Genomic DNA, 25204 nt, shown 5'->3' with positions numbered 1-25204 from the left:
ACTCCAGCTCCAGGATATTGTGCCCTTTTCTGGCCTCTACAAGTATTGCACGTACATGATGCACATAAAACATGCCGTCCCAAAGCCAGACACACAAAATTTAAAAATAAAGGAAAACAATATATCAACAAACAGACAAGTGAACAATAGAACCTTAAGCCATTTCAAAGTAAAAAACAAACTTTGTATGAATCATGGGACATGAAGGGAGAGGGTTTTTGTGACTCTAGGAAGGACAGGTTTATTGTTTGTTTGTTGTTTGTTTGTTCTGGTTCTTAAGAAGGACAGGTTTTTTGCTTGTTTGTTTGTTTGTTTCGGTTTTTAAAAGCCCATGTCCTTCTCTTTGAGTTGTGAGTAGCAGGCTGTATCTCACAGGGATGTTACACGAATTAAATACCACAATGCCTGGCACACAACCCACTCGCACAAATGCATTATTATTTAACACTCTCCTTTTCTTTATCTTTTTCTTCTATCATCACTTTTCTTTTTCATTTTTGTGTGTATGTTGATGTATATGTGTGTACAGGTACGCAAGTGTACTGTGTGGGTGACATGATGCCAGGTGTTTTCCTCAGTGGCTCTCTCTCTCTTTACTTTTGGAGACAGGGTCTCTTAGTGAGCCTGGAGTTTGCCCATTTCAGACATACTGGCTGGTCAAGGAGCTCTGGAGATCCACCTGCCCTCCAAGTGCTGGGGTTACAGGTGTGTGCATGTTGGGCATTCAAACTCAGGTCTTCATGTGTTTGCAGCAAGCATACTGACTGAGCTATTGGTTCAGCTCCTGGACTCCTTTTTTTATAGAATATCTTCCTTCCTTCCTTCCTTCCTTCCTTCCTTCCTTCCTTCCTTCCTTTCCTTCCTTCCTTCCTTCCTCCCTTCCTTCCTCCCTTCCTCCTTCCCTCCCTCCCTCCCTCCCTCTCCCTTCCTCCCACCTTCCCTTTAGTTGGGAAAGGATCTCACACTGTAGCTCAGGCTGGCCTGGAACTTACTATGTCGTAGGTTGGCTTTCAAACACTCCTCCTGCCTCTGACTGCCAGGATTATAAGGTGAGCTACCATGCCTGGTTTACTTCTTTTTAAAAAGAGATTTTGTTCAAAATATACCTTTAAAGTAGAAGAAAGACAGGGATGTATCTAACTAGTTCTAAAGACATCCTAGACCTGGTGCCAAAGAGTCCAGTCTGTTCTATCAAAACACAGATCCCAGATGCAGCCACTCCAAGGAAGGCAATGAACATCACCTGACCATTCTCCTGAAGGCAAGATCTCGGGTGTAAGAAAACCATCTGACCAGGTTGGAAAGAAAATACAATATAAAGCACATGATTATTTGGGGTCATTAGGTTGTACGACTGCTGTTCCTCTTTTCAGGGAGACAGACAAGAACAGAGGACACAATGAAAATAATCATTTTTAAATTTTTATGGCCCGGAGGCCTTTTGACATATTTGATGTCACATGAATATGGACAAGAAGTAATAAATCTTATTGTGGTTAGCTGCAGTTTAGAAATGCATGATTTATCATAAATCACACTCCTGTAGTGAGTACCACGAGAGAAGAATTCTGAGAGAGGGGTTTAGGGAAACAGGATAAAGTACCTGATTTGGAATCTTTAAATACAGATACAACATGACGTAGGAAATTAGAAAGCTGCTCGGCGCTCTTTGAGTTCTGGTTTTTGGGTGTGATGTCTTCGTGGCACCAAAGTGGACCAAATGCCCTAAAACAAAACATACTGATGTTAAACACACGAGTGTCATTTTGTGTTAAAAGATGTACCAGGAGGTTCTAACTCCAAAGATAAAATGTATTTTTTAAAAAGAATTTATTATTTTTAATTATGTTTAAGCATGTGCATCTGTCAATGGGTATGTGTCATAAGTGCAGTGCTTAGAGAGGCCACAAGAGGGCATCAGATTCTCTGGAGATGGAGTTACAGACACTTGTGAGCCACCTGTTTTTGGTGATAGGAACTCAACTTGGATCCTCTGGAATAGCAGCATGCTTTTAACTGCTAAGCCATCTTTCCAGTCTCATATATGTAGGATTATAGACATGTATTTATATAGTTTAATATACATATTTAAAACTTTACTAATTAACTAGAGTTAGCACATGAAAACTTCTGCACATATTCAAAAAAACCTCTGGTTTGTGGGGATTTGTTTTTGATTTTTTTAAAATTAGTTAAAATTAATTCATTATTGTGCATAAGTAGGATATGTGTGGGCGTTCATGCCATGGTGCACATGGGGAGGTGAGGACAGTTTGGCGGAGTCTGTTCTTACTTTCCACCTTTGCAAGAGTCCCAGGGATTGAATTCATGTTGCCACGCTTTCCGGGCAAGTGCTCTTACCTGCTGAGCCATCTCACCAGCCCTACTGTCATTATTTTAAATTTTTTTAAATTTATTGACAACAATTAAAATCTATTTCTGGCCAGCAAGATGGCTCAACAGGTAAGGCATGTGCCGCCAAGCCGGAGGACCCAAGTTTGATCCCTGGGAACTACATTAGAGGAGGAGAGAACTGATTCTGGTTACTCGTCCTCTGACCTCCACGTGCACACTTTGGCACCAATAAATAAATAAATAAATAAATAAATAAATAAATAAATACATGTAAAATGTTTTATTTCCAAAGTACAGTGCTTGGCATACTGTAGGCACTATATTTTGTTTGGGAAGTGACATAAAATGTTAAGAGTTTGCCAAGATGAAAGTTTGTTGTCCGAATCACGTTATCAAGGTGTGAGATACTCGGGAACCAACAGAAAATGGCTTCTATTATCTAAACTTGTGTTTTGAAAAGTAAGGATGGGATGGAGGAGCTGGAGAGATGGTTCAGTGGTCAGGGCAATGGCTGCTCTTGTAGAGGAGCTGGGTTCAGTTCTCAGCACCCACACGGTGGCTCACAACCATCTGTAACTCCAGTTCCAGGTGCTCCAATGCTCTCCTCTGTCTCCACAGGCACTAAACATACATAGTGCACATATGTACATATGCAGGTAGAACACTCAGACACATGAAGTTAAAATAATTTCCTTTTAAAGAACGGGGAGGAGTTAGGTGAGGTAAGTGCCAGCATGTGGTACTATCAGACTCTGAGTGGCAGCGGTAACTGTTAACAGCTGAGAGCTGAATGTGCAGGACTTAAGGCCCGAGAAAGGACAGCAAGACACCAGTAATCAGGCTTATACAGAGCACTGGCCCTCGGGGCGCCTGTAGTTCTGAAGCCTTAGTGACTGCATGGAGAACCGGAAGACCTGAGAAAACAGGACCATTTGCTCCCATTCTGCTTCCAGTCCTGTCTGCCTTCTGACTCTGGAGCAGATGCGCAAACAGTCTCCGTGAAGGTGCCCAGGGTGGACTGTGGCAAATATCCTTGGTCTTCAGAGTGAAGTTCTTGGCTAAGTTCAGAACTTCCAGTGAAGGAACCAGCTTCCCTTTCGGCAGCCATAACAGCCGAACATGTGCTTCTATGACCTTGACCTAGTCACTAGAAAGTCAGATGCCTGCCTTGTGACAAGGAACCAATCAGAAGTTAGCTGGTGGCGCTATGCTTTACGACCCTGGGTGTGCTTTAGGACAAGCGCACAGCAATGACGCAGAGAGCATAGCAACCACCCTGGGAGGGCCTATGAGCCATAACAACCAGTTGACCAATCAACACAGGGCAAGCCCTCCAAGCCTGGAGGCACACCAATCGTGAGCCTGTGCGTACCCCTAGACACTCCCCTTACGCTGCCCTATAAAGATCTATGCGCAGCAGCTTCAATCCGTCTTTTCTAGCTGTCCGCCATGGCGGGTGGGTGAAAGACCCGAGCTAACATGGGGTAGCTCGTTAAATTACAATAAAGCCTCGTGCAGTTTGCAGCAAGCTCTCGAATCCGCCTGGTGATTGGGGTGACCTCGAACGTGGCCTGGGACCCCGGATACTTGAGTTTTCGGGGGTCTAACACCAGAACCTGGCAGCTCTGGAGATGTCGGAAGTCAGCCTCATGGTGGGGCACTACCGTCTGCTGCATCATCTCATCATTACACCCGAAATCTCCCTGCCGACCCATCATCTTGTTGATGGGACATGAGACACCCTCTCGAAGCATCTGTCCTCAACTCTGGTCAATATAAATCAGAAGAAAAGAGGGCTTCTTCTAAACACCAACATAATTAATTGCCTAGTTTTGTGGTTTAAAGTGCTGGCGCTTTGACTCCCCGAGCCCATTACCTGGTTGTGAGAAACTCAATGAGCTTATTGGCCTTCTCGTCTGTCTCATTGGCTGTGTCCACATCTTCTACTTCCTGGGTCATCTGTGGAAGGTTCCCACTGCTGCCACCTAGACTGATGCTGGAGGACGTGGAACTGGAGCTCAGGCCAGAGTCTGGCACCGGGGACGACTGGTCCTCTCTCAGGAAGTCAAAGCCACCTGATTCGAGGAGAAGAGAGTGGACAAATGGGCTAGGGTGCCGACATGCTTGATGAGAGGCTTGGAGGCGAACACACATCAGTGTGACATTAAAGAACACTTGATTTGGGCTATGGTTAGGAGTCATCAACACGGATCATTTTTCTTTGCTTCTGGCCTCAGATGCACTGCTGTGACCACCAGTGTGTATCGGGGATCATGGGGAGATAGGATACAGTGTTCCACACTGGGGCTTTACTACATGTTGTAGCAAAAGGGAAGTGCATGTGTGTTTTATGAATACAGCAGCAAACAGCCCAACTATAAAAGGTCAATACCCACTGTACCATCAGCAAATTAGTCCCAAGTAATGGACAACTGAAACATTTAAAACGACTCATTTAAAAAAGAAAAACACTAGTTATTCAGTGGCTGGTGGGTAAGTTATAGTTTATGTTTCTGAGTAAATGTGGCTATGAATAATTTAATATGTGTATCTAATATGTGTGTGCACATATGTACATATGAACATACAATGTGCATATACATATATGTATTTAGTGCTTGGGATTAGACCCAGGGCCTCATGCATGCTAAGTGTATATTTTACCACTGATCTATGTTTTAACCATGCATTAGCATATTTTAATGAGCTGTCTGGCACCATAGTCAAATAACTATAGTATAAGAAGATACTGTTTTTTCACTACATATTTAACACTTACATCTCTAGTTATACTGTAGCTTGAAAATATATGCATGCAACCATCTCCCTTTTCTCTATTTTTGAAATTTGTGTTCCATTAGGTTCCAGTAAAACACAGTCACTCAGTAAAGTGAAAACCCCTTCAGGGGTACAAGGAGGCACAGAGAGACACTTGACACACTTGCCATGTCCTGTTCAGGTGGGAGCATAGTCACCTCGTTCCACATTCTCATCCTTCAGTGTTCTAGGTCAGTGTTCCTGACCAACAAGCATTTTGATGTCAGTACATCAATAGGAACATACTCACTGGGGGCAGCAGTCAAAAGAATTATGAAAAATGCACTTTAAAATACTCAACCATGAAAAGGCTTTCTAGAGGCATGGTCACATGAAACGGTGTTATTTTATCATGCAGAAATTCAGACACAACAGCACAAGGGAAGTGAGTGTTGTCTCCCCACTGGTAACATTGCCACACCCACCTCTTCTTACCTGTGTAGAGATATTCTGGCTGGTAAGCAGGCTGCATGGTTAATGTCTTGGCTTCCCCCATCTCTCGGGTTTGCAGGAGCACAGAGGCAATGGCGTGAAAGTTGCTGTTGCAAGAAAGGGCGATGAGGAGGTGAAGGAGCAGCTTTTTGCTGTGCTCAAAGACTTCAGGCCTATAATGGTCCAAACCTGAAACAGAGGGCACAGTCTTCTAATTAATATAATCCTGGAACAGAAGTCACAGTCTCCTAATATAAACAAACACTAAAGCCCCTTGAGGTTCCAGGAATGGCAACGACTCTAGTGCGTTGGCAGAAATGCATGTTGGGAGAACCGTAAGTTGTCTTTGTTAGTCTTTGGGTTACCAACATAAAGAAGTTAGGCTTAGGGAAGATAAGATGCTTTGTGACTTAAATGAAATGTTTGCATAAAATGCCTACAGGAGGCCTTTTCTAGACTTCTCTGTACTGTTTAATGTGGTGCATACTCTTTTTTGCTTGTTTTTTTGACAGGGTTTCTCTGTAGCATTGGAGAATGTCCTGGAACTCACTCTGTAGAGCAGGCTGGCCTTGAACTCTTAAAGATCTGCCTGTCTCTGCCTCCAGAGTGCTGGGATTAAATGCATGCACCACCAATGACCAGCTGTATTCTTTTTTTCCTTGATGTATTCTCTTCCCTGGATACGCTATTGAAAAAGGAGTTTGTGAGCTATATCTTGCTAGAAAGTACATGTTGGCTTTGAGTTTGAGATCTTCCATCAGCCACTGAGTGCTGGGATCACAGATATGTGGCATCACACCAGGCCTAAAGGGGGTATACATTTATTTTTCTCTTTGCAACTTAACTGATGTTCTAGATGGTTCCTCTCCCACTTTTTTGCCTGCCACTTGGACACCTAAAGCTAGGTGCTTAGCCTGTCACATTCCCTGTTATTTCTCTCTTTGCTTTGGTCAAGATTTCATGGCTTTCCATTGTTTCTTCAGCCGAGGACCCTCCAGATAAGCCCATACTATTCTGGGTGTCTTTAAAGATGCATCATTAATACATGTACATTACAGACACGTCAGTGTGCTGTGAATAACTTTCATTCCCATTGGTTAATAAAATAGCTGATTTGGCCTATAATAAGACGAGATGGAGCCAGGCAGGAAACCCAATTAGAGACACAGGGAGAAGAAGGGTGGAGTCAGGAAGATGCTATCCAGCCACCAGAGCAGCAAGATGTACTAGAGAATGGGGAATACCACGAAGCCATGTGACAAAATATAGATTAATAGAAATGGGTAAATTTAAGTTGCAAGAGTTAGTTAGTAATAAGCCTGAGCAATAGGCCAACCGGTTTGCAACTAATTGAGTCTCTGAGTGATTATTTTAAAAGCAGCTGCAGGACTGGGCAGGACAAAAAAGCCTCCATTTACATCAGTGTTAAGCTATGACTGATCACCTGGAACAAGACATATTACAGAGTAGAAAGGTTCAATGAAAAAGGAAAGCACTGATTTCAGAACTGAAGCTAACCTATGCAAGGCCTCTATCATCCTTTGGTTTAAATTCCGCTTAGACCCAGTCTTACCTAAGAAGACAGCATGAAGTAACAGTGGGAGATGGAGAGCCCAGTCTTCTCTCACACTGTGGTCCACCACCATCTCAGTCATAAAAATCACAGCAATATTGCACCTGACCAACAAAATGGAGAAATGGATGCAACTTTTATACAGGATGGAAATACATTGACAGGTCAAGTAACAATTATGAAAAATTATATAAAGTACTTATTCAAGAGAGGTAGAATTTGAAGAGATTTATTTATTTTTACTGTGAGTGTATATGAGTGACTCATTGTGTACCATGTTCATGCAGTGCTCATGGATGCCAGAAGAGGGCGCTGGATCCCCCTGGAACTGGAGCTACAGATGGCTGTGAGCTGCCATGTGGGTACTGGGAACGGAACCCAGGTCCTCTGCAAGAGCAGCCAGTGCTCTTTACTGCTGAGCCAGCTCTCCAGCTCTGCAGAGACAGCACAGAGCCCCACTGCAAGAAACATCTGTTAAGTTTATCAGAGAATGGTGAGTTTTCTAGCAACAAGAGCTGAAGGAAAAGGAGAAATTGAAGGAGTCCATCCCTTCAAGTTGTATGTAGTCTAACAAGCATTACAAAATTAGTTTCAAGATTACATCAAGGAAAAATTCAAAGGGTCACAGGCTGATATTTGACTAAACTCTGCTAATATTCTAGGAGCTGGTCGTAAAGTCAGGAAGGTCCCACTGATTTAAAAAGGGACTTCCTTGAGTGAGACCAGGCCAAAGACCCTGGAGAAATGCATTGAAAGCAAAGTGTGCATCCCCTCTGCCTACGCTTGCTGCTCACCTGTGCAGTGGCCCCCGTGGAGTGATGGTCTCTGGGAGGTAGTCCACCAAGGGGGCCCAGCAGCCTCCAGTGCACGGCATGGGTAAGGGCTGTGGCTGCTTGGCCTCCGTAATAGTTAACAGCCAGCCCGTGTAGGGGGAGATTGGATCATCTGGAGGATAAGAAAGACATGGCTACTTTATTTTCCGGGGACAAAGACTTGTGTGTACCATAGCTGGTGTTTTTGGAAACATGCATCTTGGAAATGTTTGCTTGCCAGAACAACAGCTCACATCATCCAATGAGTTCCAATTAGTTGATTATGTAATTACTCAGTTTATAGTTATTCACTATAGAGTAAAAAGATACAGATCAAAAAATGTTCAATCATGATTCCCATGATGGGAAATGTCTCCAATCTTCCCATTGCAGGGAAATGCAGTTCTTTTAAAAAACATATTATACATATACATATATATATACATACATATATATATTTATACATACATATATGTGTGTGTGTTTATATATAATTTATTTTCATTTTGTGTGTACTGGTGTTTTGCCTGCATGTGTGTCTGTGTGAGGGTGTCAGATCTTGGAGTATCAGACAGTTGTGAGCTGCTATGTGGGTGCTGGGAATTGAACCAGGGTCCTCTGGAAAAGCAGTCAGTGTTCTTGACCACTGAGCACTCAAAATGCAGTTCTTATTTCAGTTAGTTTAGAACAAAAGCCTGAGATCCATCCTGTATGTCCTCTCATCCAACTCACAGTCAAGATGACAACAGTAATAACAGCACAAGGGGCTGACACAGGCAGGTACATGTCAGGCAGTGTCCTCTGGACTTTTCATCTTTAGAGTCTAATATGGGTGTTTACTATCATCATCACTATGTCATGCTAAGAACATTGACATCTCAAGACATTCAGAGATATTTACCTTCCAAACACACACCTTGTGTCTGGCTACTTGTCTCTAGCTCTGTCTTTGTTTCTAATCCACCCTCCTCTGTCACCATGGCTCCTTACTGTCATTTTGCTTCTACTCTCAACACTGTACACACCCTGTGTTCCATGAAGAAACTAGAGCCCTCCTTTGGAAATGTTGACCATGTGTCTTTCCTTGTTCAGCACTCTCCAGAGGTTGCCTTTACACTCAGAAGGAAGCCCACAGCCCACACAATGACCTTAGAAGTCTTTTCAAGGCTGCCATGTTCCTCTTGTGGCTAACTGCCTTCCTTTCCCCACTGTCCACTCTGCCTCAGTCATGATGACTTCCTTGCTATTCTGTACAAGATCAGACAAGACTTGGCCCAGACTCAGGAGCTTCATTCCTACTGTCCTCCCTGACTGGACTGCTCTTCTAGGCCCTCTTCTTAACCTCACTCAGTGCAGTCACAAGAGCACAGGAGAAAGTGCTTCATGATTTTTTACTTTGGTTGTTTTGAGAAATCAAAAGGAATGAAATGAGAGTGTTTTTCTTTTTCCTTTTAAAAATTTACTTATTTTTATTTTATGTGCGCTGACAATTTTGCCATGGGTGTCAGGTTCCCCAGAACTGGAATTACAGGCAGTTGTGAGCTGCCATGTGGGTGCTGGGAATTGAACCTATGTCCTTTGCAAAAGCAACCGGTGCTCTTAACCACTGGGCCATCTCTCCAGCGCCTATTTATTTTTATTTATATGCATGTGCATGCTTGCCTGAATGTATGTCTTTGCACCACATGTGTATGGTTGCCTGAAGAGGCCAGAAGAAGGCATCAGATCCCCTGGAAGTGGAGTTACAGAGGATTATTAGCTGCTAATACAATGCCGGGAATTGAACCTACTGCTGCTTCTCCAGAGGACCCAGGTTCAATACCCAGTACCCACATGGCAGTTCATAATTATCTGTAATTCCAGTTCTAGGGGGAACTGACACCCTCTTCTGAACTCCACGAGTACTGCACACACATGGTGCATAGGCATGCATGCGGGCAGAACACCTATAATGTAAACAGTTAGAAAAATAACAAGTTTTTCAGACAGTTCCATGACACAGGCTCATGTCACTGGGGGTCCTTTGTTCCTAGAATTCCTTCAGCTCCAGGACAATTTATATTTATACTGACTGTGTCCATAGAAGCTGCCAAGGTCTCAGACAAAAGCAAGAGTGCATTAATCTTGCTGGGTTATTCAACTACACACAGCGGAAAGAAATTCCTGTACAAAGCCATGCCCCAGCTTAACAAGGCTTTCTGGGACTATGCCATGGGGAGACCATATCCTAGCCTGAGACTGTAGATGCATAACGGTGAAAACTTAAATTCACTTCCAAGACAGTTTCAAACTTCAGCATCTTTTCTCTAAAAAAGGATCTATCTATCTATATAGCTATCTATGTATCTATCTATGTATCTATGTATCTATGTATCTATCTATCTATATCTATCTATCTATCTATCTATCTATCTATCTATCTATCTATCTATCTATCATCTACTGGGTTTGTGTGTGCCCAAGGTGGCCAGAAGAGGGGTCAGATCCCTCAGAGCTGGAGGTGCAGGCAGTTGTGAGTCACCACGTAGGTGCTGGGACCCCAACACAGGACCTCTGGGAGAGCAGCCAGAACTCTTGATGGCTGGACTGTCTCTGCAGTCCCAACAATCTTTTCAAAGAGATGAGTTTTTACTAGGCTTTCTCTAACTTGGCATCACTGTGGAAAACACCAGGAATACAGAAGAAGCACAGGGTTAGGTGGGCTCTTGGACCTTTTCAGATCTAAGCCCAGAGCCTCAGGTACTCACTTTTGTCTTCATCATATGACCCTCCAGAGCTGTTGCTGTATCGTGACTCCAGGCGAGTGTGGGCTCGGATCACATTGCTAAACCTTCAAAGACAAAACACAGCCTCTGTGAATGCGTTGTTGCCCAAAAGCAGATTCTATAATTTAGTGGTTGGCTTTTTCCCTTTTGGGGGGGCTGGGCTAAGTTCTTTTTTTTGTTTTGTTTTTTGGGGTTTTTTTGTTGTTTTTGTTTGTTTTTCGAGATAGGGTTTCTCTGTGGCTTTGGAGGCTATCCTGGAACTAGCTCTTGTAGACCAGGCTGGTCTCGAACTCACAGAGATCCACCTGCCTCTGCCTCCTGAGTGCTGGGATTAAAGGCGTGTGCCACCAATGCCTGGCTGGGCTAAGTTCTAATGATGGTGCTTTTCTTTTTTCCTTCTCCTTCCTCTCCCTCTTTCTTTAGATGGGGGTCTCACTATGGGTCTGGCTGGCCTGGAATTCCCCATGTAGACCAGGTTGGCCTTGTACTCACAGGGATCCACCTGCTTCTGCCTCCTAAGTGCAGGGATTGTAGGTCAATGCCACCTGAATTGCTACGTTTGTCTTAAAAGACTATTACAGCCATTATACTTGAGACATTTCCCTTTTCAGTTGGGAGGGCTAGAGGTCTGGTCCCTCCTGTATATCAGTAAAAGTCCAAACCTTGGGATAATGTTGTGCTCCAACTGTAAAATCTGACATCTGTTTTGGGATGAAGATGAGCATGAGGCTAAATGTCCCTGACAGGACAGGCTCATCAGTCCACCAAACCTGCTGAGTGGCTAAGCAAGTAAAGACGTGAAGAAGCAGAAACACGCATGAAGCAATTCCATGAGCAATCTGAGGCTGTGGACAAATTAAAGCCTCCCTCAAAATACTCTGAGAATTGTCAGGAAAGTGATAGTTGGGAGGTAATGTAATCATATGATTGACTTTTTGTCTGTCTCTCTTGTGGATTGTCCAATTAAGGGAAAAGAGCTGGGCTACATAGAGATAGGTATCACACACTAGCTGGCATTCTTCTCATCTGCTTTATGAGACAGATCTAAAGGGCTCTTATATAATGTTTACAAAGCCAAGAGAAAGCAGAAACAAGTCCCTCTGAGACTGAGGAATATTGGAAGCATGGTTATCCCCTGCTTCAGCTTTCTCAATCTGGGATTACAAGGTGGTACTCTGAGGACAATGTCTCCAAGGACAATGTCTCCAACAGTGCTATTTGATCTTCATCTTACACAGATAACTGTCTTCTCAATACTAAAGATTATCACCAAAATCCCTAGGTGGGACACCCAGAACTCTAATGGCACAAAAAGACTTTGTAACAAGATGTCAATGCATAAAAACAGAGAGGCTTTCTATCCCAAATAAGAAGAAGATGGGAAACTTGGGCTACAAAATTTATGGAGCAGGGCCAGAAGAGATGGCTCAGTGGTTAATGGCACTTACTGCTCTTCCAGAAGACCTGCTTTTGTTGTTGTTGTTTATTTGTTTGTTTGTTTGTTTTTTTTGAGACTGGATTTCACTGTGTAGTCCTGGCTGTTCTGGAATCATAGGACAGGCTGGCCTGAAAGTCACAGAGATCCACGTGCCTCTGCGTCCCAAGTGCTGGGATTAAAGGCTTGCACCACCACTGCCTGGCAGAATTCACCCCTAGTACCACATGACAGCTCAAAACCATCTATAACTCAGTTCCGGGGAGATCTGATGTTCTCTTCTGGCTTCTGTGGGCCCCAAACACACATGTGGTACGCACACCAACATGTAGACAAAACACCACACACACACACAGTAAAATGAAGTAAAACAAAACAAAAAACCCGGTTCATCTCCCTGTTACTCACAATCATTTGCAGAGACCTGATTTTATCAATTAATTCACAGGCAATGAGAAGATAGGCTTTTGAGTGAGAGAGAAGCAGCTTGGCAGAGTTCATACGATAGGATGGGTTCTGGGTGCCACAGGGGAAGAGTGTTCTTAGTTAATTAATATGGGATAAAACAAAAGTCAAATGGGAATGACAATTGTTATACAATTGAATATGGCTGTCTCCATGAACTCATGTAGGCGCTTGACTCTCAAGTCTTATGTCAACGGCATTAAGAGGGTGGAAATTTCCTTTTTTTTTTTTTTTTTTTTTTTTTTGGTGGTGTTTAGAAAGAAGATGCTTAGGAAAAAATAGTTCTCATCACTCATCAGGCAGGATGTTAGCGTGTGTTTTGTATACTAAGACGCTCATTCATCTATGTGGCACTTCATGTAAACCACTCCTCTCCCTACTCTGAGGCAAGCCAGCCTATAAATATTCATTTATGTGTTTAAAAAGAAATGAGGATCTTAGGACAATAGCTGGATTATGTAAGGTGATTAGGATGGAGGCCCTGTAATTCTGGCGGCTTTATATGAGGGGCAAGAGAGAGGGGGAGGGTTCTGTTATGATATGATGTAGCCAGTTGGGGCCTATGCCAATGCCCACACTGTTCTGTTTTGATCACCAGCCCCTACAACTGACTAAGCTTCTTTCCTTATGCATTAGTCTGCCTCAGGTATTTTCTACATTAACAAAAGCTGATTAGTACAGTGTTGCTGCAGAGAATGTACCTCAAGACAGTTAAGAAATCATGCAATAATTAGGTTTGAAAGCTTCACATACCACATCTCCCCTAGTTCCAAATGGTTTGTGCCCACTAGCAGAACAAATTTTTTTTAATTCCACAAGGATTTATGTTTATTTTATACAGATGAGTGTTTATCTGTATGTATGTGCATGCAGTACCCATGGAGACCAGAGGAGGGTGCTGGATCTCCCAGAACTGTTACAGATGGTTATGAGACTACACTGTGTGCTGGTGTCAGAACCAGGGTCCCTTCAAGAGCAGCTGGTGCTCCTAACCACTGAGCCATCTCTTCTGCCCCAACCAGTGGTTTTCATGACGCCTTAGTGTGAGTGGGACTCAGCCACCAGAACAATGTCTTCCTCTCTGATTTTGTGAAGGATCTATCTTTAGGGACACATTGGGCAGGGCTGAGAAGTCTGTGTTCCTTAACATAAAGATAGACTTCGCTTTGCATGAATTTAGGGAAGTTTTCTAACACGAGTGGATGGATGCCTTTGCATGGATAGACTCCTGCTGAAAGTTAGAGCGACAGTAAGCCAAACACATGCACTCACCTGTCATCAGACTCTTTCAGGATCTTGCTCTCCTCGGGGTCTGGGAAACTGTCCTGGCCGGCGACTACGGTGTTACTGCTCGAGGTGGTTCCTGCAGAAGGGATCAGGAGGCATCAGCAACAGTGCAGGAAGAGCGGCAGATGCTATTCGCAGGTAATTCAGGAAAGGAGTCCCTGAAAAATCCCAAGCTTGACAGTTTTCCTATTTTCCATTCCATCTCAGACATTCTAAACACCTGGCTCGGTGCACAGCATCAGTTCTTGACGTTTGCTTTGGCCAAACCTAATTCCTTCTTCCTTATAAAGTGAGGCTATAACAATCTCAGAAGTTTCTAGCCTCAGGTCATGACCTGATACAGAGGTGGGTCTGCAGCAGCTATGACAGAATTTCTTTTATCACTGTTCCTTCAGACAGGGCCTTGCTATGTAGCCCAAGCTGGCCTTCGATTTATGCCCTCCTTCCTCTGCTTCCCCAACACTGGTACTATAGGCAGGTCTCGCCATATCTTGCACTTTTAGTGTTTCTGGGACTAGGAATTATTCACCTAATGATATGGAAGTAAGTTTAAATAGGATTCTGATTCCTAGGCTAGTGTCTCTCTGAAAAACAAAAACGCTTCACTAAGAAGTAGAATAAACAGAACACAAGAGAGTAGGAGACATCAGAGTTGAAGAAAGATTCAGTATTAAGCCAATTGAAGGGAAGCTTTGTGAATTTGAGGAAGTAGTGTATACTCATGAAATGAACAGATACTGATTGAAAGCAATAAAACACAGTGACATCTGCTATTTAGAGTTCACAGGATCAGGAATGTTTCTGATTTTAGATATTTTGGAGTTGGGGATATTTGTGTACCTATGACAGAACTATCTTAGGGGCGAGACACACATCTAAGCATGAAATTGGATTCTGTTTTATGTATCCTCTATACACAGTGTCTAAAGGTAATTTTATATAATGTTTTTGACATGAGAAAAGTCGGGGCAGGAGAAATAGCTCATCAATTAAGACCACTTTCTGCTCTTGCTGAGGACCTGGGTTTGGTTCCCAGCATCCACATGGCAGGTCACAACCATCTGTAACTCCAGTTCCAGGATCTGATGCCTCTTCTGGCCCCCAAGGGTACTGCATGAATGTGATGCAATGCAAATATGAACAAAATAAAAATAAATAAATCTTTTAGAAAACAAGCAAAGTTTGTACACTGAGCTTCCATATTGGGTTTTTATGCCAGTACTCAAATAGTTTCAGATTTTTGAGCACTTCGGATTTCAAGGAATATTTCAATCAATCCTGGGGAATATTAGCAAAGAGAATCCATTAAGGTATACAGAAAGTTCAGAACTGAGATTCCTAAGTGACTGCAGTACCCTGGTTGGGATCTATGCAAAGCAAAGCAAGTTCTGTGGAAGGGAAGCCACTGGGTCACTGATTCATGATCATCCTTACCAAGTCATTTGTTAATCCAATTACAATGCGCCAAGGGTCTCGGAGAGGTATTCTTAAGCAACCTCTTAAACGAAGACATTCCCAGGAAAATGAATAGTAATACCTGCTCAAACCTGTTCAGCGCGTGACAAGGTGTGTGCCTAGGTGGCCTGTCCCTACCTGAAGCAGCTGCTGACGCCTTGCTGCTGGCTGTGAATCGATAGAAAGGTGGATTGTCACAGTGCTGGACGATGGGGTTCACCGGCTCTGTCTGCTGTAGTTCAAAGAGAAGTTCTTCCATAGTTTGGATGGTGTTGTTTCGGCACAAGTAGATGGCCACTTTTTTAATCTTGGAAGAAGAAGATAAAAGGAAGATGTATTTTCCATCAGAGCTTTGGGTGGGAGACTCACTCATCTGTCACTGTTAGTCTGACGACTCATCTTAGGTGATCTTAGTGTTGGGGTTAAAACCTCACTACACAAGTATCTTCTTGAGTGGTTCAATTTTATAAGTTACTCTTAGGGTGTACTGAGTCAGTTGAAGACCAAAACATTGCAAGATTTTACTGGTGTCTAGTGGTATAAGGTACTTATGTAACAAAATGATTTTTATTGTATCCACTCTGGGAAAATGACTGCTATTTTTATTTTAACTAAAAATGGAATACAGTCTCCTCGTGTGGTGGTTTGCATGAGAACCATAGTCTCATGTGTTTGAATATTTGGTCCCCAGTTGATAGAACTGTTTGAGAAGGATTAGGAGGTGTGGCTTTGTAGGATGAGGTGTTTCACTGGGGGTGGCCTTTGAGGTTTCAAAAGCCCAGGCCAGGCCCAGTGTCTCTCCCTTTTTCTTCCTGTTGCCTGTGGATCAGGTTGGAAAGTTCTCAGCTACTGCTCCAGCACCATGCCTGTCGGCTTCCTGCCACAATGATCATAGACTAAACCCTCTGAAATTGTAAGCAAGCCCCAATTAAATGCTTTCTTTTAGAAGAGTTGCCCTGGTCAAGTCATCTCTTTAGAGCAATAGAATAGTAACCTGGACACCTCCTACACTTTTTGTCACAAGAAACAAGTTTTAGCTGTCTTTGAAGTTTTAGGTTTTAAAATCAACAATATTAGTGTGTCATATAAGTGCGACCCTGATGTCTATCCCTACGACCATGTGCTGGGGCATGGATAAAGCAGCTCAGAATAGCAGAGTCATAAACTAACTAACAAACACACACAGAGAAGCCAAGTGAGTCTGTGCTAGAAACTGCTGTCATTCTGTTGATCTACCTTCCTCAGGTAAAAACAGAATATACCATAAAGATATCTCTCCTATCACCTACTTTTGGAAAGAAAAAATCTAGTTAGAGATGGAGAGATGGCTCATAGTTTAAGAGCACTGACTGCTCTTGCAAAAGGTCAGAGTTCAATTCCCAGCACCCACATAGTGGCTCACAACTGCTTGTTAACTCCAGTTCTGGGGGTTCAACACCCTCTTCTGGCCTCCACAGGTACTGTATGCACACTGTGCACACACACACACACACACACACACACACACACACACACACACACACACACAAGCAAACACTCATCCATGTAAAATAAAAACAAATGTTTAAAAAAAGGAAGACAAAAAAAAATCCCAGGTCTGCTGTCTTTTTATTTTGTTTCAATAATGTTAAGATGCAAACCAGAAGCATAGCATTTTTTTTTGTTGTTAGTAATGATGTGATCTCTCACATTCACCCTCTTTCATATTGGTGCTGCTTATAAAGGAAGCTTTAGTAACTGTCAGAAAACTAATTCTCTGGGCTGGAGAGATGGCTCAGTGGTTAAGAGCACTGACTGCTCTTCTAGAGGACCCGGGTTCAATTCTTAGCACACACACACACATAGTAGCTTACAACTGCCAGTAACTCCAAGATCTGACACCCTCACACAGACCTATATGCAGGCCAAACAATGTACATAAAATAAAAATAAATGATTAAAAAAGATAGAGAAAAATTCTCAGTTCACAGGTGTCTGTGTCCTGTAACTTAACCCAAGGGGCTGACAGGGGCCCCTGACAGCAGCCCAGGAAGCCTGTGTTAGGGGAAGGAAGAAAGAGCTTTGGGTACCACCTGTATGAGTCCCCCAAGGGGCTTGCTCGACTTGAAAACCACACCTCTGTTGTAGTGGGAGCCAAGAGTATGAGCTGCAAATAGCAGCAAGAGCCCCAGCAGGAATGAGCACTCCTGGAACCCGGATGTCACTTACATAGGGCAAGAGGACAGTGTCACTGCTGACTCCACACAGGCTGATGAGGAACTGCAGTGTGATCCTCAGGTTGTTACTCCACTTCTCGTTGTTGGCCAGGGCATTCCAGGCGTTTTCCATTTCCGGTCCTGGGACTTCATCACCATACTAACACAAACAAGAGAAAAAGCATCCTGCATGAGTGTGTACAGAAAGTAAGTTGTTTTGAAGGTTATGATTGGTTAAAATCATTAGAAGGGGGAATGAACATTCGATAGAAAAATACCATTATTTTGGGTGCAGAGCAATTTATAATACATAGATAAGATAGATAAAGTACCTATATAAGCATTTTTTTAAATGTTAGGCCATATTTTTCTTCAAACACATGAATATCTATCTACCTACCTACCTACCTATCTACCTAAAATTTGTACCATAATTCCCCATTCTTTAGTTGCAGTGCTAGGATTAAAGGCGTGCACCACCAGCAACACCATCCTTGCTTTTTGTTTGTTTGTTTTTTTCAAAATAGGGTTTTTCAGGATAGCCTTGACTATCCTAGACCTGGTTCTGTAGATCAGACTGGCCTGGAACTCCTAGAGATCCTCTGACCTCTGCCTTCCATGTGCTGTGATTAAAGGCACAAGCCACCACTGCCTGGTTTCCATAACCATTTTTAATTGCACCAAACACATTATTTTTACTTTCTTATTTTTTAAAGCAAATGATGAAGGCTGGGTTTACCAGCTTCTCACAAAATTATCAGACCACATGCACAACTAGACAATAGGAACAGAAAAGGAACCAGAATCTAGGTCCTCTTTGAGAGCAACTGAACCAGGAATGTGTTACCATGGATACAGTATCATCTTTCTTTACTAAATACTGGGAAAAAATGGAAGTTTACCCTGGCAACATCATGAACATCTTTTTCTTTTTCTTCCTTTCCTTTTCCTTTTCTTTTTTTTTTTTTTTAAGCAGGGTCTTATGTAGCCCAGGCTGGCCTCAAACTCACTATGTGGCTGTGGATGGTTTTGACCTCTAGACTCTTCATATCTGGCATTGTAAAGACACACACACACACACACACACACACACACACACACACACACACACACACACACACTGGTTTTTTGAGACAGAGTTTCTCTGTGTAACAGCTCTGTCTCTCCTGGAACTCACTTTGTACACCAGGCTGGCCTTGAACTCACAGTGATCTGCCTGCCTTTGCCTCCCGAGTACTGGGACTAAAGGTGTGCACCACTACTGCCAAGCACATTGTAAATATTTTTAAGTAGAGACGTCAGTGGCATTCAGTGTACTGGTGTACACCCATCATCACCAGTCACCTTCTCTGTTATTTTAATGATAAATGCCATTTTATTGGGTTTGTGGCAAAGGCTTTGTGAAGCCAGGGCTTTGCTACTGGTGGAGCCATGCTATTTGAGTTACCTTGGCAGTCATGTACATGAGGTTATTCAGGACCAATGATGTGGCTTCTGGAGAACCCCAGCCATTCCCTTTTAGCCCATGAGAGGTGGTCACTTCTCCTTCCCGGTCCTTAACCTCCTCCTCAGGGCTGCTGGGACTTGACCCTGGAAGGAGGAGTCTGCTGTCCACCAATTCGATGTTGTGTAGCCATGGCAACAGGTAGGTGAGCATGATCTGACGTCCATTTGGGTGTGTCGTGGGAAACCTCTGGCTCACCTCTGAAGTGACAGGGCAAAGGAAAGTTACACATTATTCTCCAAAACAAACTCAACAGGAACACCAATTTACTGAGCCAATGGTAGTTTGCATTTAGTAAAAGGATTGCCATATAGAATAGCTAGTCAGGACTGCAAAATCACAAAATTAAGGCTCATCCCTGATCCCTTGTGTACAGGAAAAAGTGCCTTAGGGGCAGGGCAGGCTGGTAAGCATGGATTGAGTTGAAAGCCTCAGAAGTTCAAACACACTGTTAGTGGAAAAGGAGGAATGAAATATACAAAATAAGGAGCAGGGGAGGGGGCACTCAGTGGGACATGTGGTGACTCCCAGCTCCACCATATACGGGCTGCATGGGTGGCTGTGTGACTCAGCCATGTAGGTGACCTCTTGGTTCTTCTACCTGTTGGCCAGGAAAATAAGTGTAATTCCTTATGCCTGGGTCTCACACTGCATGGCTGCTAGGGATGGAAACATCAGTGATAGGGTTGTTCTTCTGTATACATGTTTCTCTCACTGGTTGATCAATAAAACACTGATTGGCCAGTAGAGGCAGGAAGATAGGTGGAGTTAGGAGACGAGAATGCTGGGGAGAGAGGCAGAGAGAGACAGCAGAGAGACTCTATGTAGCTGAGGAAGGAGTAATAGGTCTGGACCCTTCTCCAGTAAGATAAGACCATGTAAAAATACTTAGATTAATAGAAATGGGTTAATAATTAAGAGAGAGCTATCCAGTAAGAAGCCCTAGCCATTGGCCAACAGTTTTATAATTAATACAGCATCTGTGTGTTTATTTGGGGCAAATTGGCTGCAGGACCAGGCTGGAAAGAAACTCCAGCAACACATCAGGCATACACATACTGTAGAACAGTCTCAGCACAGTATCCATCTCCTAGGAGGCTCTGGACTGGTGTTGAGCAGGGTCACTCTTTCCCACGTTGTGACTTACAAAGTGTCTTCCATAGGAATTAGTTGTTATAAAGAGAGATGTGGAATCCCACAAGCGATAAACCCGCTTAAATGGTGTCTCTTTGGCAATGGTCAAGGATGTGGGAGAGTCATCGAGTGCTTCATTTCACTCTGCCAGCTTTGATTCTGAAGGCCAAGGCTCTGTCTAGCTCGGCCACTCACTGGTTACTTTCTTGATGGCATTTCTGCACTGTAGCACTGACAGCTATGTGGCGGTTTATAGTCTGAATAAATGCCCTACAGATGGACAAGCTCAGCTCTATGGATATGCAGTAGATGTCAGAATAACCACCTGGCTCTTAACTCTATCAGAGAATCAGTTTTACCCAAAGAGAAATTATGAAGCACGGTCCTGCACCTGTATGATTAGCCAGCATCAATTGCAACCTTGCTCACACTGCTCCTGGTTGCTATGTAACCAAATAACACAGGCGCCAGAAATTACTCAGCGCTAACGCCTTGAATGCCCCCAAGAGAAAGTTTAATTGCTTTACCCTGTTCCTAAAATTAAAGTTCCAATCAGATGGTGCTAAGCTTTTACACAGGTCGAAAATGCAAAATTACTTAATTTTTATTTTTTTAAAAAGTGATAATTCTTTTTTTATTACATTTATTTATCTTCTTTATTTATTTATTTTAAAGATTTTATTTATTTACTTATTTATTATGTATATAGTCTTCTGCCTGCATGCCAGCAGAGGGCACCAGATCTCATTCAAGGTGGTTGTGAGACACCATGTGGTTGCTGGGAATTGAACTCAGGACCTCTGGAAGAACAGTCAGTGCTCTTAACCACTGAGCCATCTCTCCAGCTCCCAGGTTTTTGTTGTTTGTTTGGTTTTTTTGTTTGTTTGTTTTGTTTTTTGAGACAGGGTTTCTCTGTGGCTTTGAAGGCTGTCCTGGAACTAGTTCTTGTAGACCAGGCTGGTCTCGAACTCACAGATATCCGATTGCCTCTGCCTCCCAAGTGCTGGGATTAAAGGCGTGTGCCACCAACGCCCAGCTGACTTATTTTTTATGACTATGAATATTTAGCTTGCATGTATGCATGTATATATGTGTACCACACACATTGTATTCTTGGTGCCCACAGAGGTTAGAAGAGGGCATTGGATTTAAACCCAGATCCTTTGCAAGAGCACCCAGTGCTTTTAACCATTGAACGCTCTCTCTATCCCCTCTATTTTTTTATCTACTGTGTCTGTGTACGTGTGGGTTCCATGCCATGGTACACAGGAGGTAGTCAGAGGGTAACTTGCCAAAGATGATTCTCTCCCTCTACTACATGGCGCTCAGAAGTCAAACTGTCCATCTGGATGGCCCCCAGAGTATTTAACTTATAGTCTACACATTATGACACACGTGCTCTGGCTAGAATGATAGACACTTGCATCTTACTTTGTCAGAACATCCATTAATCCCACTGGCTGAGTATTCACTAGTGCAAGCTGCTGTGTCTGATAGGATGAAAACAGCCAAGACTTCTCAGGAGTGTAGTCAGCCCTAAATACACATATATATGAGCAACATAAGGGACACTCTGGTGTGTGTGTGTGTGTGTGTGTGTGTGTGTGTGTGTGTGGTCAATATGCATGCATACATTAATATAGATGTAATAAGAAGAGGCCATGACTTTGCTTGAGAGTTGAGGGGACACAGGAGGACTTGGAGCAGGAGAAGGAGTGGAAATGATATAAATACATTACTAGACTATAAAATTCTCAACAATTTTTAAAATAAAAAAAAAACAAAAAACAAAAAAAACGAGTGAAGTTCCTGAGCTTGGGGAAGAATCTCTGTGACAAATTATACTGACAAATAACTCAGGGGCAAGGGAGAACGTGGCAGGTGACAGAGGGCACCAAGTTAAGTATCTGGTGGAAGAAAATGATTTCTGGTTACAAAAATACAATTCTGTTACAGAAGAGCTGTTTTTGTTCCATAGGAAAGAACTGTCCAAGAGAGACAGAGAGAGGGAGGAGAGAGAGGGGAAAGGGGGGGAGTGGAACATTAAAAATATCTTTCTTTAAACAATGACATAAAAATGCATGGACTTCACTTCACTGATAGTTCAGAGGCTAAGAGCACTGGCTGCTCTTCCAAAGGTCCTGAGTTCAATTCCCAGCATCCACATGGTGCCTCACAGCCAACTTTAATGAGATCTGGTGCCCTCTTCTGGCCTTCAGGCACATATGCAGCACATATGCAGGTAGAACTCTGTATACGGAATCTTTTTTTTTTTTTTTTTTTTTTTTTTTTTTTTGGTTTTTCGAGACAGGGTTTCTCTGTGGCTTTAGAGGCTGTCCTAGAACTTTTGTAGACCAGGCTGGTCTCGAACTCACAGAGATCCACCTGCCTCTGCCTCCCAAGTGCTGGGATTAAAGGCAGGCGCTACCAACTCCCGGCAACTCCCGGCTGTCTACGTAATCTTAAGAGAAAAAAAAAAGTGTATGGAGTTTGTAGCAATGGCCAGCTTCTAACATGTGACAGGAGCTCATTTATTTTATTCATTGCATTTTGTGTGCCGGATGTGAGGGCCAAGAAAGTGGGGTGCTGGCCAGAGGCGTCAGACTATCTCTGATAGGGAAGTTGGGTTTTGGAGGTGTTTTGAAGAGAAAGGAAGATGCGATCAACATTGAGTCAACCCTCTGGGAGACACAGATACAAAGTAAACCACATGTGAGGGGCGGGATGTTGTGAGGTGCTGCTCTGTTAGGCAGGACCCGAATAACTCCTCCGGCTGCTTTTAAGTAATTAGAGGCCACCTGAAGTTACAGGCAGGAAAGTGTCACCACGGGGTCTGTAACAGGGCAGGCAGTTTAGGAAGCCACTGGGTCTTAATGTTTTGCACGTCCTTTTCAAAACTTCTTCATAAATCAAGGGTGGGGGTTGCTTAGAAGGGAGAAACGGTTGCATTTCATCCTCGGGGCTTTGCTGCCTGTCAGTCTAGATTTATCTCTCCCCTCCTCAACTGCCAGCGGCCCCCACTTTATCAGCTCTCCATCTCAGCTAATAAACTGGCTCTAGTCTTGCTCTTCCAAAAAAAAAAATCCCATTTTGGGACTGCAGCCACCCTCGCCCCAGCTGGGCTTCCCTTCCTCACAGGCCACCTCCTTCTAGAACCCACAGAGCTTACATTCCCAGATTGCTCTCTTGGGAGGCTGGGTATCACCCTTCTTTCGGAATCCTTTTATTTCTCTAGGTTTCATGAAAGAATCTGTCCCCCCCCCCCCGATAATTGCCCCCACGCCTCCCCACTCAACACGCTTCCATTCATCTTTGGTCCCTTCCCCCTTGTTCAAAAGGTGTGTGGTGAGGGCTTTTCTTTCCCTCCTGACCTTCTGTGCCCCTTCTCCAGCATCCTGTTCCTCTGTGACCTGCTTGTGAGGTGGCCTTCGGAGTTCAGGACTGTCTATTCTGTAGAGGCCTGCTCCAGCCTCCCAGGCTAGCTCTGTATGTCTGCTTTGCTGGACACTCCTGTTCTCCTTACACTGGGCTCTCTGTATTGTCCCCACCAAGAGTCAGCCTCCCAGACAGCAAGCACTTGTCTGTGAAGCTCTGGCCCTGGCCTCCATTTTCTGCTCTCCTGGGCTACTGGGTCAGACCCTTATCATGTGACCATTTCCTCCTTGAGTTGTAGTCACCCTTTCCAACCAGTCTCCTCTGGACTGGATGTGCTCAAATGCATCTTCTACTCCTTTCCAAATGCATGGTGTCATTCCTGCTTCCCCTTTTAAACTCGGTACTCTTTCTTTCCTCCTTTCTTCCTTCCTTCCTTCCTTCTTTTTGTATTTCACGTTTTTTATTTAATAGTACCATGTGATAGTGAAGGAACCAGCTTCCCTTTTGGCAGGCATAACAGCCGAACATGTGCTTGCCATAAACCTACCTTGGTCACTTAGAGGTCAGATGCCTGTCTCATGACAAGGAGCCAATCAGAAGTTAGCTGGTGGCACTATGCTTTATGGCTCTGGGTGTGCTTTAAGGACAAGCGCACAGCAATGACGTAGAGAGCATAGCAACCACCCTGGGAGGGCCTTTGGGCCATAGCAACCAGTTGACCAATCAACATAGGGCAAGCCCTCCAAACCTGGAGGCACACCAATCGTGAGCCTGTGCGTACCCCTAGACACTCCCCTTACGCTGCCCTACAAGATCTCTCTCTGCAGCCAGTTCGAACTGTCTTTTGTAGCCAACTGCCATGGTGGGTGGACAAAAGACCCGAACTAACATGGGGTTAGCTCGTTAAATTACAATAAAGCCTCGTGCAGTTTGCAGCAAGCTCTCAAATCCGCCTGGTGATTGGGGTGACCGAGAACGTGGCCTGGGACCCTGGATACTTGAGTTTTCGGGGGTCTAACAATAGAAACTTGACCGCTCTGAAGCTTATTTTCTGGTACTGGACCTTAATAGGACTCGGACCCTGAAAACAGTCACAGCGTACATCAGTCAACTAACGCAGCCTCAATTCTGCTGCTCCTATTTTTCCTTTTTATTATTTAAAACAATTTTTACATTTAAATATCTCATCATCATCTTCTCCTCACCCATGTGGAATAGCCCGTTACACTGTGATTGGTTGAATAAAGAAGCAGACTGGCCAATAGCTGGACAGGATAAGGTTAGGGGGGAGAACCAAACGAAGAGGACACTGGGAAGAAGAATGGCGAAGTCTGAGGTTTGTGAGGAGATGTGGAGAGAAGCAAGATGAACTTGCTATGCTGAAGGAGGTACCGCCACATGGCAGAAGTCTTTCCTGGTCCTTTGGTTCAATAGTCAGGATACAAGCAATGCACATGAATGGTCCATGCCTTGGGCACCCAATAAATGCAAGCCATTATTATTATCAATTATTTCGGTAAGGTCATGCAGAGATGTGTGAGTGGGAAGCACCATACAGATATGGTTTTGTGTCGCTGAAGAACTGCAGAACAGAGGACAA

At 43.7% G+C, this 25204-nt stretch overlaps 1 protein-coding gene across 6 annotated transcripts in view; it reads right to left on the bottom strand.

Annotated features, from left to right (window-relative positions):
- Positions 1-25204, bottom strand: part of Fry (FRY microtubule binding protein) — a 378278-nt gene that overhangs the window by 58436 nt on the left and 294638 nt on the right. For all 6 annotated transcript variants that reach the window (XM_035443188.1, XM_035443189.1, XM_035443184.1 and 3 more), the window contains 10 exons: positions 19039-19295; positions 17605-17751; positions 15535-15703; positions 13927-14017; positions 10737-10819; positions 7972-8122; positions 7178-7281; positions 5608-5793; positions 4232-4430; positions 1604-1725 (listed from right to left, as the gene is read on the bottom strand). In XM_035443188.1, the coding sequence (XP_035299079.1) occupies positions 1604-1725; positions 4232-4430; positions 5608-5793; positions 7178-7281; positions 7972-8122; positions 10737-10819; positions 13927-14017; positions 15535-15703; positions 17605-17751; positions 19039-19295 (1509 nt within the window). The remainder of the gene's footprint in view (positions 1-1603; positions 1726-4231; positions 4431-5607; positions 5794-7177; positions 7282-7971; positions 8123-10736; positions 10820-13926; positions 14018-15534; positions 15704-17604; positions 17752-19038; positions 19296-25204) is intronic.

The sequence above is a fragment of the Cricetulus griseus genome, chromosome 4, assembly GCF_003668045.3.
Source record: "Cricetulus griseus strain 17A/GY chromosome 4, alternate assembly CriGri-PICRH-1.0, whole genome shotgun sequence".
Taxonomy (NCBI): Eukaryota; Metazoa; Chordata; class Mammalia; order Rodentia; family Cricetidae; genus Cricetulus; species Cricetulus griseus.
The sequence above is the reverse complement of the archived record's forward strand: the minus strand, read 5'-3'. Positions and strand labels throughout refer to the sequence as shown.